This window comes from Oncorhynchus kisutch, linkage group LG4 (genome assembly GCF_002021735.2).
Source record: "Oncorhynchus kisutch isolate 150728-3 linkage group LG4, Okis_V2, whole genome shotgun sequence".
In the NCBI taxonomy this organism is placed as follows: Eukaryota; Metazoa; Chordata; class Actinopteri; order Salmoniformes; family Salmonidae; genus Oncorhynchus; species Oncorhynchus kisutch.
The window spans coordinates 81,412,638-81,433,568 of record NC_034177.2 but is presented as its reverse complement, the minus strand read 5'-3'; the positions used below and the strand labels follow the sequence as shown (position 1 = coordinate 81,433,568).

The window sequence follows — 20,931 nt, the reverse complement described above, 5'->3', positions numbered from 1 at the left end:
CTTACAATAAAACTAAACCAATGGCCAAATAACAAGTATCTTATTTCAGGTTGGACCAATGAGAACGTGCCACGCGTAGCTATGAGTTAAGGACTGACATTACTAACAGATGTTGAACTGAAAACCAACTATTTCCATTGATGCCCTATTACCAAAAACCGCTGTTTCCATTCATCGTTAATTCTAGTCCTCTGCGTTGTGCATTTACGTTAAACATATTCTTACAGTGGCTATTTTAAGGATTTTGATTTGTTTAACACTTTGTTGGTTACTAGGCTCTCAGACCACTGCCAATTAGCTTAATTTGTCGCTGCCGGATCAACCAAGAGATTTTGAGTTTGTGTTATGGCATTAAATCTGATTGAAATGTTTGTTTTTAGGAGCTGAACTCATCGTTGGTGGACCGGGACAGAGCAATCTGTGAGAGGAACGAGCTGTTGGAGAAGTACTGCCACGAGGTGAAGGACAAGGCTGAGGCCCAGAAGGAGTTGAGCCAGGCCTGTAAAGACATCGAGACGGTCCGGGAGGAGAGAGACGTGGCCCGCAAGGAGAGGACAGAGGCTATCATACAGAAAGAACAGCTACTGAGAGAATACTACCAGGCTAGACAGGTAACACACACACAGGTCAGACACATGATGAAGTGACAGCTTCCATCCACAGGTCAGACACATGATGAAGTGACAGCTCCCATCCACAGGTTAGACACATGATGAAGTGACAGCTCCCATCCACAGGTCAGACACATGATGAAGTGACAGCTCCCATCCACAGGTCAGACACATGATGAAGTGACAGCTCCCATCCACAGGTCAGACACATGATGAAGTGACAGCTCCCATCCACAGGTCAGACACATGATGAAGTGACAGCTCCCATCCACAGGTCAGACACATGATGAAGTGACAGCTCCCATCCACAGGTCAGACACATGATGAAGTGACAGCTCCCATCCACAGGTCAGACACATGATGAAGTGACAGCTCCCATCCACAGGTCAGACACATGATGAAGTGACAGCTCCCATCCACAGGTCAGACACATGATGAAGTGACAGCTCCCATCCACAGGTCAGACACATGATGAAGTGACAGCTCCCATCCACAGGTCAGACACATGATGAAGTGACAGCTCCCATCCACAGGTCAGACACATGATGAAGTGACAGCTCCCATCCACAGGTCAGACACATGATGAAGTGACAGCTCCCATCCACAGGTCAGACACATGATGAAGTGACAGCTCCCATCCACAGGTCAGACACATGATGAAGTGACAGCTCCCATCCACAGGTCAGACACATGATGAAGTGACAGCTCCCATCCACAGGTCAGACACATGATGAAGTGACAGCTCCCATCCACAGGTCAGACACATGAAGTGACCGCTCCCATCCACAGGTCAGACACATGATGGAGCTTGGAGTATCCCATAAGCTGTCAACCATTGGATTATGTCAGTGGAATGACCCTAAAACAGATTTAGTCCCCTAGATTAATGCTGCTGCTGAAACTTCCCTGTTCAGACCACTAGATGGCCCTCCTACTACGGTTTACACTGCGGCAGCGTAGCCTAGTGGTTAGAGCGTTGGACTAGTAACCGATAGGTTGCAAGATCAAATCCCCGAGCTGGCAAGGTACAAATCTGTCGTTATGCCCCTGAACAAGGCAGTCAACCCACTGTTCCTAGGCCGTCTTAACTGACTTGCCTAGTTAAATAAAGGTAAAATACATTTTAAAAAGTCGGGATGCCGACTCAGCGAAATGACATTGCCACGAGCAGCACTGGAGATATTGAGATGAGCGAGCTGCAAGACTTCATGTGCACATGTTCGCGTCACGCTGTCACAGCGTGGACGCCAGGAGACCAAAACGACGGAGAAGTTGAGCCTCGCTTCAACCCTCTAAATTGACCCACTATGCTGTTTACTTTCTATATCTACGTCGTATCGCTGAGTTCACCTTTAAAATATCGTGTTAGAAATACCAGTTGGAGGATTTCCTCTCTGGTTATTTCCTTCTGATTGTGGGAATTCTCCAACTGGGATTACTGAGAAACCTGGGAACATTTTGGAAAGTGACTGACTAACTGTCTCCTGTGTGTCCGCTTTTCTCTTGTGTCTGTGTCTCCTGTGTGTCCGCTTTTCTCTTGTGTCCGCGTCTCGTGTGTGTGTGTGTCCGTGTCTCCTGTGTGTGCGTCTCCTGTGTGTCCGCTTTTTTCTTGTGTCCGCGTCTCATGTGTGTCCATGTCTCCTGTGTGCGTGTGTCCATGTCTCCTGTGTGTGCGTGTGTGACAGAAACAAGATTCTGCCACCCTGGACATAGAGCGTGTCAACAAGGAGATGGAGGTGTTGAGGAAGCAGTACGAAGCCATGTCCCAGGAGCTGAAGGAGGCCACGCAGGAGGCTGAGGTGGCCAAGTGTCGACGTGACTGGGCCTTCCAGGAGAGAGACAAAATAGTGGCAGAGAGAGAGAGCATACGGTGAGTACAGGGGAGAGAGAAGGGAGGATGGAGAGAGGGAAAAGAAAAGGTGGGGTAGACTCACTCTTAATTAGTCTTTATTCGATTCCTTGTATCTTCTCTCCTTGCCCCCTTCTGAAACCGCATTGGAGTAAATGGTCAGAGAGTGGAAACCTTGGATCTTCCCCAATGCGTTTTGAGAAGGCAGCAAGGAGAGGGGATGCAAGGAATATTAACAGACTAAACTGTGCTGATGCTTGACGATGTCATATCCTGCCCCACCAGGACGCTGTGTGATAACCTGCGTAGGGAGAGGGACCGGGCAGTCAGCGATCTGGCCGACGCCCTGCGTAACCTTGACGACATGAGGAAGCAGAAGAACGACTCGTCACGGGAACTGAAAGAATTCAAGTGAGTCCCTGAGTCTTTATACACCACACACACACACTTTCAACTTTGTCATCCCCTCTGTATTGATGTGAATACTGGTCAGTGTGTGACTGCCATTTTAAATTCTTTCTGTTTCTTGTGACTTTGAGAGGTCGACCTCCTTCCTTATGACGAAGAAGAAAATAGTAAGATTTAGACTTTCAAGTCAACGACCCCCTCTGCCTCATAAGGACATAATGTATTTTAGTGACAGTCAGCCACCGTAGGCCAGTTTCTCCTTCAAACTTTCTTTTACACACTGCAGAATATGATCTTGCTACCGCTTTTTTGACTTGCTGGACTTGCAGCATCTTTAAATGGTAGGTAGCATAAACGCAACTACAATGAATGTATGGATTTGCGTTATTATACGCATCAAAATCCCCAATGCAAAGTTACACCTCACTTTTCTATTTTCCTATCAGAATTCCTGCAGACGCTAGCCCCGTCAGCCTGCAGACGCTAGCCCCGTCAGCCTGCAGACGCTAGCCCCGTCAGCCTGCAGACGCTAGCCCCGTCAGCCTGCAGACGCTAGCCCCGTCAGCCTGCAGACGCTAGCCCCGTTAGCCTGCAGACGCTAGCCCCGTCAGCCTGCAGACGCTAGCCCCGTCAGCCTGCAGACGCTAGCGCCGTCATAATTTGCCTGCAGACGCTAGCCCCGTCAGCCTGCAGACGCTAGCTAGCTAGCTAGCTAGCCAACCAACCATGGTCAACATGGCTAAGTAGTAGGCCAGAGTACAACACCAACTAGTCTAGCACAGGCAGGAACCTACAGAACACACACAAAAAGAGAGAGCAGAGACTTACCAATTGACGGCTGAGTTGGCTACCAAAGAAGGGCCAAGGAGCGATACCCTTCAGAGGGATTGGGAGGAAGGCTCCAAGCAGATGGAAATGATCACAACAGCACAGTCAGCTAGCTACTTTAGCGTGCTAATACTAAGCAAAGGTTGAAAAACTCTGGTAGCCTACTACACAGAGATCATGTGGGTAATCTGATTCGTTGTTTACATCACACCTCCTTGTGATTGCAGGATTGTAGCTCACCACTGCCAACACTCATTTTGCATGGCTAGTGGCTAATGTTAGCCAGCTCCGGGATGTCACTTCATGACTTGTGTGCAGAGGCGTCATGCCCATAGGAGGCACAGGGGTACTTGCCCCCTCAGACTTGTCCAAATTTTTGTTGTTGTAGTGCTACTAGCCACCTAGCAATTTTCTAAAGTTGGCTTTAGCTAGCCCACATTTTCCCAACTTCATAACTAGCTACCAAGAACCAATTTCAGGCTATCAATCAAGTTAGTTTAGACAAGATAGCTACTCAATTTTAGCTGGCATTCCTGCTGGCAAGGTTGGTAGACTTTAGAAAAATGAGCAATAACTACATTTGCTGAGTAAGTCTCACTTTCTTTTGAATGTGTTACCTAGATTTTACCAGAGAAGCAAATGTAGTTTGTTTAATAAAGAACCACAAGTCAGGAGGACACAGACCGATCAAGAGGTAGGCTTAGATATTTGGAAAATGTGACATATTTTTTACATAGAAGGTAGCATAATGATTATAGATCTAGATTGCAGGAAAAAGCTTTTTCAGGTGTTTGAAAAATGTTAAATTCTCCAACTTCCAGATGCTTCGAAACAACCCCCAGCCATCCTCACATACTTGGTGATATCACTTCCTGACCTGTGTCTTGTCACTGTGTTCAGAGAGAAGATAGAGAGCCAGCTGGACAAGGAGGCAAGGTTCTGTCAGCTGATGGCACACAGCTCCCATGACTCGGCTATCGACACAGACTCTCTGGAGTGGGAGACTGAGGTGGTGGAGTTTGAGAAGGACAGGGTCAGTCTAGAGACATCAACTACTCTTATTGATTTAATTGAATTATTATTTGCCCATGATTTCATAATTTGAGAAATTGATTTCCAAATCCTGGTAAATACATTGTCTCTGAACCGATGTATAGAAAACCAGTGTATTAAACTTAGATGTTTTCCTGCAGGATGACATGGATTTGAAGGAACTTGGGTTTGACATAGCAGAAGGGGTAAATGATCCGTATTTACCAGGAGATTGTGGAATATTTGTAACAAGAGTTGACAGAGGAAGTATTGCAGATGGAAGGTTAAGGTAATTCTCAGATTTAAAAAAAACTTTTCCATCTGTTACTTTTAACATCACTCAACACAACCTGTTCTTTCCTCATCTCCAATAACACGTTTTCACTTCCTGCTTTTCAGAGTGAACGATTGGCTGCTGAAGTTAAATGATGTGAATTTGACCAATAAGGACAGGAAGCAGGTGGTGAACGCGGTGCTTAATGGAGGCGGACTGATCAACATGGTGGTGCGCAGGAGGAAGTCTCTGGGAGGGAGGCTGGTCACCCCCATACACATCAACCTAATCGGACACAAAGGTACCAGCTTTTTTGACAAACTCTATTTAGAGTTAACGTTGGTAATGAGTGTTCTGGCACCTTCCATATTGAACTCTGCCTTATGATGCATCCCTTTTAATAATATTCCATCTAGTGGATATGGCTTTTATATCTTTGTATCCTTCTCTCTAATCCAGACAGCGGTATAGGTCTGGAGAGTGGCGTGTTTGTGACGGCCCTGGTCCAGGGGAGTCCTGCTGCCAGGGAGGGATCTCTGACAGTCGGAGACAGACTTATCGCTGTGAGTCCTTCTTCTCCTACACCTCTTTTCATCCTCCCACGTCTACTCCTCCCACGTCTACATCTACTCCTCCTGTTCTACTCCTCTTCTTCTCCTGTTCTACTCCTCTTCTCCTCCTCTTCTTCTCCTGTTCTCCTGCTCTTCTTCTCCTGCTCTTCTTCTCCTGCTCTTCTTCTCCTCTTCTTCTCCTGTTCTACTCCTCTTCTTCTCCTGTTCTACTCCTCTTCTTCTAATCCATTATCTTCCAACCTCTCCCTCCTTTTCTTTCACCTGATTTCACCCCTGTTCCATGTATGTCTCTAGTGACTTAGTGGCAGACAGAATCATAGCCAGTCATCACTCTACCTAGCAGAATGACCTGCTCTCTAATCATGATCCACCAACTGCAGCAGAAAGCATAATCCTCCAGATCCTGACGGTGAAGCTCTACTGCTTAATAAAGCTACTGGGCTTAATGTCTCCCCACTCACCTCTAATGGCAGACCAGGGCTGTGTCACAGTAGTGCACCCTATTACTCCCTACATGCTGCACTGTTTTTAACCAGAGCACATTAGGCCAAGGTCAAAAGTAATGCACTATATCGGGCTTAGGGTGCCATTTGGGATACACCCAGTTGATACTCTCACCTTAAATAGTAAAGTCAGGCTAGCTGATATGGGAGATGACTGCTCAGTGTTAGTGATTAGCGACCATTGGATCAGATGCCTGCAGATGTCAATCATGGTTGTGTATCATCTTATACGATGTCCTTGTAGTTGTTAATGAATGTAGCAGGTTATATTTCGCATATACGGTAGATGTTTAATGATGTTAGTAGGGAAAGGACTTGAACGCGCTGACCCTAGAGCGACATGCAGTCAGTGCACAATCTGCATATACTAATGCTCATTACTCCAATGTCTCAGACTAAGCTGTCAGTCCCACAGATGGAATAAACTGCTTCAAACAGTAGTGTTAAATATTCACTAGTCTGACCTCTTTTTAGAAAAGACTCAGGCTTGCATTTATTACCAAATGTCCTCTTTTCCCTCCCTGCGCCCCTCTCCCCTCCACAGTATTTTATTATCATTCGCCTCAGTCCTATTCTCATTGAAATGTGGGAATTGCATTTCTGATAGAAGAGCCGCTGGCCTGCGTTTCTGATAGAAGAGCCGCTGCAGCAGGAAGGAAGGCAGAATGCAGTCTCTAGCACTGTTCTTCGGGGGCAGAGAATCTCTTAGGGTTAGGTTCATTCTCAACCTAGGAGAACGTGTGTTTGAGAAAGGTGTAGTTTGAGTAGTATTTTTCTGAGCGTGTCCTCTGTTTTCCCCAGATCAACGGCATCGCTCTGGACAACAAGTCGGTGACGGAGTGCGAGACTCTGCTGAGGAACTGTAGGGACTCTCTAAGCCTCTCTCTCATGAAGGTGAATCTAAACTAGCCCCTTGTACTAAGCTCCTTCAATACGCAGTGGCTTAAAGTTCTCCTCCAGCCAGTGTGGTGCCACTTAACGTTCTCATTTAGGATAGGGCTTTGACTTGAAGGTTAATCTAAACTTTACCGCAAACTGGCCTTGCATTTTAGTTATCCTTGAGTCTGCAACAACCTTATTTTATTTATTTCACCTTTATTTAACCAGGTAGGCTAGTTGAGAACAAGTTCTCATTTACAACTGCGACCTGGCCAAGATAAAGCATAGCCGTGTGAACAGACAACAGAGTTACACATGAAGTAAACAATAAACAAGTCAATAACACAGAATAAATAAAAAAACATTTAAACAAAAAAGAGTCTATATACATTGTGTGCAAAAGGTATGAGGAGGTAGGCGAATAATTACAATTTAGCAGATTAACACTGGAGTGATAAATTATCAGATGGTCATGTGCAGGTAGAGATACTGGTGTGCAAAAGAGCAGAAAAGTAAATAAATAAAAACAGTATGGGGATGAGGTAGGTAAATTGGGTGGGCTATTTACCGATGGACAATGTACAGCTGCAGCGATCGGTTAGCTGCTCAGATAGCAGATGTTTAAAGTTGGTGAGGGAGATAAAAGTCTCCAACTTCAGCGATTTTTGCAATTCGTTCCAGTCACAGGCAGCAGAGAACTGGAAGGAAAGGCGGCCAAATGGGTGTTGCAATCGTGACCAGTGAACTGAGATAAGGTGGAGCTTTACCTAGCATGGACTTGTAGATGACCTGGAGCCAGTGGGTCTGGCGACGAATATGTAGCGAGGGCCAGCCGACTAGAGCATACAGGTCGCAGTGGTGGGTGGTATAAGGTACTTTAATAACAAAGCGGATGGCATTGTGATAAACTGCATCCAGTTTGCTGAGTAGAGTATTGGAAGCCATTTTGTAGATGACATCGCCGAAGTCGAGGATCGGTAGGATAGTCAGTTTTACTAGGGTAAGTTTGGCGGCGTGAGTGAAGGAGGTTTTGTTGCGAAATAGAAAGCCGATTTTGGATTGGAGATGTTTGATATGAGTCTGGAAGGAGAGTTTACAGTCTAGCCAGACACCTAGGTACTTATAGATGTCCACATATTCTAGGTCGGAACCATCCAGGCTGGTGATGCTAGTCGGGCGTGCGGGTGCAGGCAGCGAACGGTTGAAAAGGATGCATTTGGTTTTACTAGCGTTTAAGAGCAGTTGGAGGCCACGGAAGGAGTGTTGTATGGCATTGAAGCTTGTTTGGAGGTTAGATAGCACAGTGTCCAAGGAAGGGCCAGAAGTATACAGAATGGTGTCGTCTGCGTAGAGGTGGATCAGGGAATCGCCCGCGGTAAGAGCAACATCATTGATATATGCAGAGAAATGCTACAGAGGGTACTAATTTTAGTACTCATTTGAATTTCTCAATAACAAACACTTTAGATACTAATGCACTGCACAGGAGGATAGTGGCACCTTCATTGGGGAGGACAGGCAGGTAATGGCTGGCGTGGAATCATTGGAATGGTATCAAACACATTGTTTATTGTCATTCCATTTGCTCCGTTCCAGCCGTAATGAGCTGCCCCTCAGCAGCCTCCACTGCGCTGCAGTGGCTAGATATCAGGATAGTGTAATACTTTTTTAGGGGGGGAAAGTAAATGTGTTCACTATTCCTAACACACCTCTTTCTCTGTCCTCGTATGTCCCCAGTTCTTTCCTCACAGTTCGTCGGGCCAGAGCATCTTCGAGAGCCTGCGGGAGTCATCGTCCAACGGCCGTCTCTCCGAGGTACTCTCCAGGAACAGCCTCAAACACAACAGCTCCACGCAGACAGACATCTTCTGCCCTGACACAGGAGGGGGGGGTAGTAACGTCAACATCCCTGGAGAGAGGAGGAAGGGTGGGGCAGGTGAACCTGAGGAGGGGATGGGGGTGTACGGGGACATCAGGAAGCCCTTTTCCATGGTGTCTCTCCACTCAACCAGCCTTCGGCCGTCCTCTGACCTCGGTCTGGGTCCCCCGGGCCGCTACGGCCCCAGCGCCTTCCAGGAGTGCTGCTCTGGGTCCCCCTATGCCAATGCACCCCCACCCCCCATCACCTATGACCCCTCTAAACTTGCCGACTGCATCACCATGGAGACCACCCTGGAGAGGAAGCAAAGTGGTGGCACCTGGCCCAAGGTGATCGTAGGTGGGATGTCCATCGCCGTGGATACGACCACAGCGATGACTCCGACCCAACTGTCCATCTTCAAGTCGCCCAAACAGAGGAAGTCTATCTTCAACCCGGATGCCTTCAAACCACGGCCTGAGACGGCGCCCCAGTCTTCCAAGATGGAGTTCCTGTCGTCCAGTCAGCTGGTGGCCCACTCCCCGCAGCCCTACAAGATGGAGTCTCTCTTCTCCTCCTCCTCTACGGCCACACCCACACCTCCGACTCCGCCCACCCGCAACGATTCGTTCAAATTCAAACACAAACAGCAGAGCAGCTCTGCTTCCGACTGCACGCTTACCTCCGACGGGGACAAAGGGGAGGCTGTTGCCATGGTTATGGGGGAGAGCAGTGGGGAACGAGAGAGGGACAGGAACGGGAACCACTACTTCCTGGACGGGAAGGTCCTGACACAGAGGAAGTCATGTGACGAGGACATTGGGCGAACCCGGGGTGAGGAGCCTGAGGTAAAGAGGCCCCGCCCTAAATCTGCCCCAGCGCTCAGACGTAGGATGACCCCCCAGTCCATCACCCTGCCCTCCTTCCAGGTCAGTTTGTTATTAATGTGATGCTATCTAAAGTGCTTTTCACAAGGGCCGGTCACAATAGTCTACCCTAAAGGCTTCCTCTCCTCCATCTACAGTGACGTTAAAGGACTGAACAGGTGAAGGCACCCTCTTATGTTGCGTGCACCTTCCAAGACTATGTTTAACATCAACTGTGATCGAGTAGAGGAGAGGATGCCACTTAAGACTATAGAGATGCGTCTTATGTCTCAAAACACAAAGAGAGTAACTGCTTGATACTTCTGCACAGAGTTCCAGGCAATAAGCAGACCATGTCTCACAGTGCTGAGCCAGGGGCTGTGGTCCCGTCCCAACACTCTCAAAAGGCTCCTTTAGTCTCCTCTTCCTGTTTCTGCTCCTGGTTATTGAACTTATTGAACTGTGATTGTCATCCCAACACTCTGAAATGGGTTCTTCTCCTTATTCACCTGCTGTTTCTGCTGTTCACCTGCTGTTTCTGTTTATCATCATTTATCAAATCAACTAATTGATTTCTGTATCTGTCAATCACAAGAGCTACTCCAATGATGATCACTCTCCAGAGCCCAGAGAGATGCTTCGCTCCTCCCCCAACCGCTTCCACAGACAGAGTGTGGGCTTCGGCCCCACAGTCTACAACGGTACCTTGTCTGCAAGTGAGTCTCTCACGCACGCACGCATCAAAAAGAAAAGGGGATACCTAGTCAGTTGTACAATTGAATGCATTCAACTTAAATGCGTCTTCTGCATTTAACCCAACCCCTCTGAATCAGAGAGGTGCGGGGGGCTGCCTTAATCAACATCCATGTCCTCAGAGCAGTTGTTCTTGGGGGTCAACTGCCTTGCTCAAGAGCAGAATGGAATATTTTTCCACATTGTCCGCTTGGAACCAGCGAATTACTGGCCCAATGCTCTTAACCGTTCCTCCCATCTAACCAGTGTGTTCCTCCCATCTAACCAGTGTGGTAATGTTCTCAAACCAGTGTGTGTTGTGTTGTCAGATTCGGCCCATCGTGGCCTGGCCCCGTGTCCAGCAGTGACTGCTGTGATGAGGAACCCAGTATACACAGTCCGCAGCCACAGAGTCCACACCAACAACTGTCCCTCTGTCTCCTCCCAGATCTGCCAACACCAGCACAACAACCAACACCACAGGTAACTACCCCAGACAGAATAACTGCCCCGAAAACCAAGATGCCCAGTCATTCTTAACGGGGGCAAATGACTGTTTCGTCTAAATTACAGTATAGTGGCTTAAAAATATGATGCCATTGCTGAAGTAGGCAAATAATTCATAGGAAACAACTTGGTCATCATTATAATGTAGTCAAATTTACTTTAGACAGATGGCAAGGTTGCTATTAGTAAGGAAAGTTTGTTAAAAATACCTAGCAATGCTAATGTTAGCTAGGTTAAATGCTCTCCCCTCAATCTTAGCTAGCTAACGTTGAACAACATGTGAAGTCTGTGACGACATTACAGTGATGACCAAAGGTTTTTCTACTAATTAGTTGCCTTCTTTTGAAATGTCCTCCTGTTTGAGAATGTATTGAGTTCAGTCGTGCACGTTCAGTCGTGCACCAGTCCTCAAGATGCATTTTATAACAATGGCGTGCGTAAATGACGCTATGTGCAACCCATGAATTATGTAGTTAGAGTGTGTGTGTGTGTGTATCAGTCCGCAGCACCAGGGTCGTCTGAGCCTGGACCTGAGCCAGAAGCGTCCAGCAGCAGACTACTCATCGTCCTCGTCACGCAGCAGCAGCACCTCCCATGGTACCAACTCACTACCCTCCAGCGCTCGCCTGGGCCTTGGTCAGTCAGTCAGTCACCCACGCATGCCACACACACAACACTCATATTATACAGTACATGCTTACACACACACACTCTCATGGACTTTTCCTCTATTCCATCAGGTTGGTCCAGTAACGTCCAGTACCGGACAGAGAGGATAAAGATCCCCTCCACTCCCCGCTACCCACGGTCCATGCTGGGCTCTGACAGAGGTACATGCATGGATAGAGCAATGAACGGATTAATTTATGCATGGATGGATGATTGAACAAACAAATGGCTGGATGGATGAATGAATGTATTAACTTTTAAGATTCCTGTTCCCTGAATATTGGGCATCTCTACCAATATTTTCTGACGCTGGACCCAATGGGCCTTTAGAGCACTGATTTTCCACTCAACTAAAGAACTTATTCCAAGTCAAACAGCTACACTCATGTATTCTCGGAGGAGAATGTGACAGCCCTGTTAGCAGCTCATTTAAAGGTGCTGTGATTTACTGCTGAAAGAGGGGGGACGAAAAGAGTCATAACACTAAACTCAGGGAAACACTTGGTTAATCGTATAGATTTTCGGTCCCTCGACGTTAAAGCTGGGGGCGAACATGCTTGTGTCTGGTATTTCCAACCTGATTACCTCTGAGAAATGATAGAGATGGCCGCCTCGCTTCGCGTTCCTAGGAAACTATGCAGTTTTTTTGTTTTTTTACGTTTTATTTCTTACATTAGTACCCCAGGTCATCTTAGGTTTCATTACATACAGTCGAGAAGAACTACTGAACATAAGAGCAGCGTCATCTCACCATCAGTACGACCAAGAATATGACTTTCGCGAAGCGGATCCTGCGTTCTGCCTTTCACCCAGGACAACGGAATGGATCCCAGCCGGCGACCCCAAAAAACGACTTCGAAAAAGGGGAAAACGAAGCGGTCTTCTGGTCAGGCTCCGGAGACGGGCACATCGCGCGCCACTCCCTAGCATTCTACTCGCCAATGTCCAGTCTCTTGACAACAAGGTTGATGAAATCCGAGCAAGGGTAGCATTCCAGAGGGACATCAGGGACTGTAACGTTCTTTGCTTCACGGAAACATGGCTCACTGGAGAGACGCTATCGGAGTCGGTGCAGCCAGCTTGTTTCTCCACGCATCGCGCCGACAGAAACAAACATCTTTCTGGTAAGAAGAGGGGCGGGGGCGTATGCTTTATGGTTAACGAGACGTGGTGTGGTCACAACAACATACAGGAACTCAAGTCCTTCTGTTCACCTGATTTAGAATTCCTCACAATCAAATGTCGACCGCATTATCTACCAAGGGAATTCTCTTCGATTATAATCACAGCCGTATATATTCCCCCCCAAGCATGGCTCTGAACTAACTTTATTTGACTCTTTGCAAACTTGAATCCATATATCGGGAGGCTGCATTCATTGTAGCTGGGGATTTTAACAAGGCTAATCTGAAAACAAGACTCCCTAAATTGTATCAGCATATCGATTGCGCAACCAGGGCTGGAAAAACCTTGGATCATTGCTATTCCAACTTCCGCGACGCATATAAGGCCCTGCCCCGCCCTCCTTTCGGAAAAGCTGACCACGACTCGATTTTGTTGATCCCTGCCTACAGACAGAAACTAAAACAAGAAGCTCCCGCGCTGAGGTCTGTTCAAAGCTGGTCCGACCAATCTGATTCCACACTCCAAGACTGCTTCCATCACGTGGACTGGGATATGTTCCGTATTGTGTCAGACGACAACAACATTGACGAATACGCTGATTCGGTGTGCGAGTTCATTAGAACGTGTGTTGAAGATGTCGTTCCCATAGCAACGATTAAAACATTCCCAAACCAGAAACCGTGGTTTGATGGCAGCATTCGCGTGAAACTGAAAGCGCGAACCACTGCTTTTAATCAGGGCAAGGTGACTGGAAACATGACCGAATACAAACAGTGTAACTATTCCCTCCGCAAGGCAATCAAACAAGCTTAAGCGTCAGTATAGAGACAAAGTAGAATCTCAATTCAACGGCTCAGACACGAGGTATGTGGCAGGGTCTACAGTCAATCACAGATTACAAAAAGAAAACCAGCACCGTCACGGAGCAGGATGTCTTGCTCCCAGGCAGACTAAATAACTATTTTGCCCGCTTTGAGGACAATACAGTGCCACTGACACTGCCCGCAACTAAAACATGCGGACTCTCCTTCACTGCAGCCGACGTGAGGAAAACATTTAAACGTGTCAACCCTCGCAAGGCTGCAGGCCCAGATGGCATCCCCAGCCGCGCCCTCAGAGCATGCGCAGACCAGCTGGCTGGTGTGTTTACGGACATATTCAATCAATCCCTATCCCAGTCTGTTGTTCCCACATGCTTCAAGAGGGCCACCATTGTTCCTGTTCCCAAGAAAGCTAAGGTAACTGAGCTAAACGACTACCACCCCGTCGCACTCACTTCCATCATCATGAAGTGCTTTGAGAGACTAGTCAAGGACCATATCACCTCCACCCTACCTGACACCCTAGACCCACTCCAATTTGCTTACCGCCCAAATAGGTCCACAGACGATGCAATCTCAACCACACTGCACACTGCCCTAACCCATCTGGACAAGAGGAATATCTATGTGAGAATGCTGTTCATCGACTACAGCTCGGCATTTAACACCATAGTGCCCTCCAAGCTCGTCATCAAGCTCGAGACCCTGGGTCTCGACCCCGCCCTGTGCAACTGGGTACTGGACTTCCTGAAGGGCCGCCCCCAGGTGGTGAGGGTAGGCAACAACAACTCCACCCCGCTGATCCTCAACACTGGGGCCCCACAAGGGTGCGTTCTGAGCCCTCTCCTGTACTCCCTGTTCACCCATGACTGCATGGCCACGCACGCCTCCAACTCAATCATCAAGTTTGCGGACGACACAACAGTGGTAGGCTTGATTACCAACAACGACGAGACGGCCTACAGGGAGGAGGTGAGGGCCCTCGGAGTGTGGTGTCAGGAAAATAACCTCTCACACAACGTCAACAAAACTAAGGAGATGATTGTGGACTTCAGGAAACAGCAGAGGGAACACCCCCCTATCCACATCGATGGAACAGTAGTGGAGAGGGTAGTAAGTTTTAAGTTCCTCGGCGTACACATCACAGACAAACTGAATTGGTCCACCCACACAGACAGCATCGTGAAGAAGGTGCAGCAGCGCCTCTTCAACCTCAGGAGGCTGAAGAAATTTGGCTTGTCACCAAAAGCACTCACAAACTTCTACAGATGCACAATCGAGAGCATCCTGTCGGGCTGTATCACCGCCTGGTACGGCAACTGCTCCGCCCACAACCGTAAGGCTCTCCAGAGGGTAGTGAGGTCTGCACAACTCATCACCGGGGGCAAACTACCTGCCCTCCAGGACACCTACACCACCCGATGTCACAGGAAGGCCATAAAGATCATCAAGTTCAACAACCACCTGAGCCACTGCCTGTTCACCCCGCTATCATCCAGAAGGCGAGGTCAGTACAGGTGCATCAAAGCTGGGACCGAGAGACTGAAAAACAGCTTCTATCTCAAGGCCATCAGACTGTTAAACAGCCACCACTAACATTGAGTGGCTGCTGCCAACACACTGACTCAACTCCAGCCACTTTAATAAGGGGAATTGATGGGAAATGATGTAAAATATATCACTAGCCACTTTAAACAATGCTACCTAATATAATGTTTACATACCCTACATTACCCATCTCATATGTATATGTATATACTGTACTCTATATCATCTACTGCATCTTTATGAAATACATGTATCACTAGCCACTAACTATGCCACTTTGTTTACATACTCATCTCATATGTATATACTGCACTCAATACCATCTACTGTATCTTGCCTATGCCGCTCTGTACCATCACTCATTCATATATCTTTATGTACATATTCTTTATCCCCTTACACTTGTGTCTATAAGGTAGTAGTTTTGGAATTGTTAGCTAGATTACTTGTTGGTTATTACTGCATTGTCGGAACTAGAAGCACAAGCATTTCGCTACACTCGCACTAACATCTGCTAACCATGTGTATGTGACAAATAAAATTTGATTTGATACTTGAACTATGGACCAATTCTCTCCCTCTCGTCCTACTACCATGTTTGAACTGTTTTGAGCATTTTAATTATTTTTACTACGGTTGTAAGAATGACAAACACATTTTCCTTTTGGGATTGTTTAAGTACATTCTCATCTCATTTTAAGTTTCTTCCCCTCTCTTCTCCCCCCTCTCCCTTCGTCTCTCCCCGGCCCCTCGCCTCCAGGCTCCCTGTCCCATTCAGAGTGCAGCAGCCCCAGCCTCATCACTCCACCCCACTCACCTCTCAACCTGGAGACTTCCTCCTTCGCTAGCAGCCAATCACAGAGCTCTATCTCCACCCTGCCCAGATTCTCCGTCAGCCCTGTGCCAGTAGGAGAGCGGAGGAAAGACCGGTAGGAAGGAAAAGACGAGACAAGTGGGGGAAAAAATAAGAATGATTTTGAAAAGGGCAGGAAGGTGTAAAACCATGTCTGTAGTACCTCCTGCCACCAGCAGTTCTATGTGGTGACTCTGTTCCAGTACTAGAACACATGATTCAATTGGTCAAATAATCACCAAGTCCTTTATTAGTTGAATCAGATGTGCATGTACTGGAATAGGCTGAGGGTACTCGAGGAGAGGTTTGGCAATAATACAAATAGGAAGTGTGTGATGTATTGATTATAGATCAGTTATAATGCTGTTGGTAAATGCAGTATGCTGCTGTCATTTCTCTTTGTAGCCTGATCCCAGATCTGTTTGTGCTTTAGCCAAGTCCCCTGACTATGCCAGTGGAATGACGATGTTAGAAGGTTTTGCTAAAGCACACACAGAAGGAACCAGGCTAGTATTGTTTATTTTTCTGTTTTTCTTATCACAGCAGGACTGTTTGGCCTCTGCATATTTTCTATTTTTCACCACCTTGCTGTCTTTCTTCCTCTGCCCTGTCTGCTTTTCTCTCCTCCATCTCCTCCCTCGTTTCTTCTATCTGCCATGCGTGTAAATGTCTCCAGGTCTCTGTACCGTAACAGGTCTTTTCTGAGGATCCCTCTGGCTGCTAGGCCGAGGTTCTCCTCTCTCAGGAGCCTCAGGTTCGTTGGATCCACCTCAGACACAGATGATCTTACTGTTAACATGCTTGAGATAAAGAGAGAGACCCAGGCTTGTCCAGAAACAACCCCTACGCTGAGGCCTAGTAACAAGGAGAGAGCCCATCGAGATCTGGTCTAGACACCTGGGATGTATAAAGCATGTGTTGTGTGGTATTTCTCAACCCGAACAACAGTTAGGCCTCAATCCCACCTTCCAGTCAAACAGGTCTGTGCATGCTAGGTTTACAAAGATCCAGAAAACCTGCCCAACTATTCCTCTTGATTCAGATTTGATAGATTGATGTGTGCTGTCTCTCAATTGTGTTTGTTTGATTGGACTTGTTTGAAATTACGTGGCCCCTTGTTTCATGTGTAAAGTCATTCTCACTGAAGCTGCATGCTACTGAAGGTTTGTGAACTTTTGCAGATTGCATGGCATTCTCTGTGTGTTTGGGTCCAATCCTAGTCCTGATGCTGAGTGTGAAGCTACCTCTGAGTCCACCTCACCACCTTTTGCTTTTCTTCGTCTTTTAGCACACTGTTTGTCCCTTTTTTATTTCTGACTGTTGGTCCTTCCTGTGAAATATAATATGGCTCTGTGTATGAGCTATGCCTATGTATTGTGAAAATCAACATGTGTGTTTCATAGCACCCTAGTCCCTATGTAGTGCACTACTTTTGTCCAGACCCTTATTGGGGAGTTGACATGTAGCCCTGATGTTTATTCTCATCCCTCCCTCTCATCAGGCCGTACCTGGAGGAACCTCGGAACGTGATCGTTCACAAAGGGGCGGAGCCTCTGGGCATCTCTATCGTCGGTGGCGAGAACGGCGGCATCTTCGTCTCCAAGGTGACGGGAGGCAGCATCGCCCACCAGGCCGGCCTGGAGTACGGTGACCAACTCCTCGAGGTAACTTCCTGTTTCATTTCTTCCTGGCAGGGTTAAGGATCAAATACATTTCAGATCAGGAGGAAATTGTCAATGTGATTCTGTGATGAAGTTTATTCCTATTAATGGAATAAAACATTGTAGTAATTTACAGCACCAGTTAAAAGTTTGTACACACCTACTAATTCTAGGGTTTTTCTTTATTTTTACTATTTTCTACATTGTCGAATAATTGAAGACAACAAAACTATGAAATAACACATGTGGAATCATATAGTAACCCAAAAAGTGTTACACAAATCAAAATATATTTTAGATATTTCAAAGTAGCCATCCTTTGCCTTGATGACAGCTTTGCACACTCTTGGCATTTTCATTGTTTTAGTTTACAACTATTTACAATAGTTCCACTCTTCATACCTCTGATACCTCCTTTGTCCCACCTCCCACACATGCGGTGACCTCACCCATTACAACCAGCATGTCCAGAGATACAACCTCTCTTATCATCACCCAGTGCCCGGGCTTACCTCCGCTGTACCCGCACCCCACCATATCCCTGTCTGCGCATTATGCCCTGAATATATTCTACCATGCCCAGAAATCTGCTCCTTTTATTCTTTGTCCCCAACGCTCTAGGCGACCAGTTTTGATAGCCTTTAGCCGCACCCTCATACTACTCCTCCTCTGTTCCGCGGGTGATGTGGAGGTAAACCCAGGTACTGCATGTCCCCAGGCACCATCATTTGTTGACTTCTTTGATCGAAAAAGCCTTGGTTTCATGCATGTCAACATCAGAAGCCTCCTCCCTAAGTTTGTTTTACTCACTGCTTTAGCACACTCTGCCAACCCTGATGTCGTTGCCGTGTCTGAATCCTGGCTTAGGAAGGCCACCAAAAATTCTGAGATTTCCATACCCAACTATAACATTTTCCGTCAAGATAGAACTGCCAAAGGGGGAGGAGTTGCAATCTACTGCAAAGAGAGCCTGCAGAGTTCTGTCCTACTATCCAGGTCCATACCCAAACAGTTCGAACTACTAATTAAAATAATTACTCTCTCCAGAAATAAGTCTCACACTGTTACCGCCTGCTACCGACCCCCCTCAGCTCCCAGCTGTGCCCTGGACACCATTTGTGAATTGATCGCCCCCCATCTAGCTTCAGAGTTTGTTCTGTTGGCCGACCTAAACTGGGATATGCTTAACACCCCGGCAGTCCTACAATCTAAGCTAGATGCCCTCAATCTCGCACAAATCATCAAGGAACCCACCAGGTACAACCCTAAATCTGTAAACAAGGGCACCCTCATAGATGTTATCCTGACCAACTGGCCCTCCAAATACACCTCCGCTGTCTTCAATCAGGATCTCAGCGATCACTGCCTCATTGCATGTATCCGCTGCGGGTCCGCAGTCAAACGACCACCCCTCATCACTGTCAAATGCTCCCTAAAACACTTCTGCGAGCAGGCCTTTCTAATCGACCTGGCCCGGGTATCCTGGAAGGATATTGACCTCATCCCGTCAGTTGAGGATGCCTGGTCATTCTTTAAAAGTAACTTCCCCACCATTTTAGATAAGCATATTCCGTTCAAAAAATGCAGAACTAAGAACAGATATAGCCCTTGGTTCACTCCAGACCTGACTGCCCTCGACCAGCACAAAAACATCCTGTGGCGGACTGCAATAGCATCGAATAGTCCCCGCGATATGCAACAGTTCAGGGAAGTCAGGAACCAATACACGCAGTCAGTCAGGAAAGCAAAGGCCAGCTTTTTCAAGCAGAAATTTGCATCCTGTAGCTCTAACTCCAAAAAGTTCTGGGACACTGTAAAGTCCATGGAGAACAAGAGTACCTCCCAGGCTAGGTAACACGGTCACCACCGATAAATCCATGATAATCGAAAACTTCAACAAGCATTTCTCAATGGCTGGCCATGCCTTCCTCCTGGCTACTCCAACCTCGGACAACAGCCCCCCCCCCCCCCCCCCCCCGCAGCTACTCGCCTAAGCCTCCCCAGCTTCTCCTTTACCCAAATCCAGATAGCAGATGTTCTGAAAGAGCTGCAAAACCTGGACCTGTACAAATCAGCTGGGCTTGACAATCTGGACCCTCTATTTCTGAAACTATCTTCCGCCATTGTCGCAACCCCTATTACCAGCCTGTTCAACCTCGCTTTCATATCGTCTGAGATCCCCAAGGATTGGAAAGCTGCCGCGGTCATCCCCCTCTTCAAAGGGGGAGACACCCTGGACCCAAACTGTTACAGACCTATATCCATCCTGCCCTGCCTATCTAAGGTCTTCGAAAGCCAAGTCAACAAACAGATCACTGACCATCTCGAATCCCACCGTACCTTCTCCGCTGTGCAATCTGGTTTCCGAGCTGGTCACAGGTGCACCTCAGCCACACTCAAGGTACTAAACGATATCATAACCGCCATCGATAAAAGACAGTACTCTGCACTCTCCGACCTAGAGTATGTGGACATTTATAAGTACCTAGGTGTCTGGCTAGACTGTAAACTCTCCTTCCAGACTCATATCAAACATCTCCAATCTAAAATCGGCTTTCTATTCCGCAACAAAGCCTCCTTCACTCACTCCGCCAAACTTACCCTAGTAAAACTGACTATCCTACCGATCCTCGACTTCGGCAATGTCATCTACAAAATAGCTTCCAATACTCTACTCAGCAAACTGGATGCAGTTTATCACAATGCCATCTGTTTTGTTACTAAAGCACCTTATACCACCCACCACTGCGACCTGTATGCTCTAGTCGGCTGGCCCTCGCTACATATTCGTCGTCAGACCCACTGGCTCCAGGTCATATACAAGTCCATGCTAGGTAAAAGTCCATGCAAAAATCGCTGAAGTTGGAGACTTTTATCTCCCTCACCAACTTTAAACATCTGCTATCTGAGCAGCTCTTTTGCACACCAGTATCTCTACCTGCACATGACCATCTGATCATTTATCACTCCAGTGTTAATCTGCAAAATTGTAATTATTCGCCTTCTTCCTCATGCCTTTTGCACACAATGTATATAGACTTTTTCTTTTTTTTTCTACTTTTTTCTAATATTGACTTGTTTATTGTTTACTCTGTGTTGTTGTCTGTTCACACTGCTATGCTTTATCTTGGCCAGGTCGCAGTTGTAAATGAGAACTTGTTCTCAACTAGCCTACCTGGTTAAATAAAGGTTAAATAAAAAATAAAAAATATTCATTTTTCAAATCATATGAGCAAAAAAAATGTCACTTTATCTGGGACGCTAAACCAGACAAAATAAAACGAGCCTATCTATATAATGAATATGAATTAGGTGGGTTGAGATGATTAAATATA

General features: G+C 46.9%; 1 protein-coding gene across 3 annotated transcripts in view; it reads left to right on the top strand.

Annotated features, from left to right (window-relative positions):
- LOC109890061 (disks large homolog 5) overlaps positions 1-20,931 on the top strand; it is a 97,525-nt gene that overhangs the window by 58,162 nt on the left and 18,432 nt on the right. For 2 of the 3 annotated variants that reach the window (XM_031823767.1, XM_020482024.2), the window contains exons 9-24: positions 381-611; positions 2,297-2,481; positions 2,746-2,871; positions 4,597-4,729; positions 4,890-5,017; positions 5,128-5,303; positions 5,462-5,565; positions 6,879-6,971; positions 8,694-9,743; positions 10,276-10,396; positions 10,742-10,895; positions 11,419-11,555; positions 11,660-11,749; positions 15,843-16,011; positions 16,612-16,689; positions 17,437-17,599. In XM_031823767.1, the coding sequence (XP_031679627.1) occupies positions 381-611; positions 2,297-2,481; positions 2,746-2,871; positions 4,597-4,729; positions 4,890-5,017; positions 5,128-5,303; positions 5,462-5,565; positions 6,879-6,971; positions 8,694-9,743; positions 10,276-10,396; positions 10,742-10,895; positions 11,419-11,555; positions 11,660-11,749; positions 15,843-16,011; positions 16,612-16,689; positions 17,437-17,599 (3,138 nt within the window). The remainder of the gene's footprint in view (positions 1-380; positions 612-2,296; positions 2,482-2,745; positions 2,872-4,596; positions 4,730-4,889; positions 5,018-5,127; positions 5,304-5,461; positions 5,566-6,878; positions 6,972-8,693; positions 9,744-10,275; positions 10,397-10,741; positions 10,896-11,418; positions 11,556-11,659; positions 11,750-15,842; positions 16,012-16,611; positions 16,690-17,436; positions 17,600-20,931) is intronic. The other variant, XM_031823768.1, reaches the window with a different exon arrangement.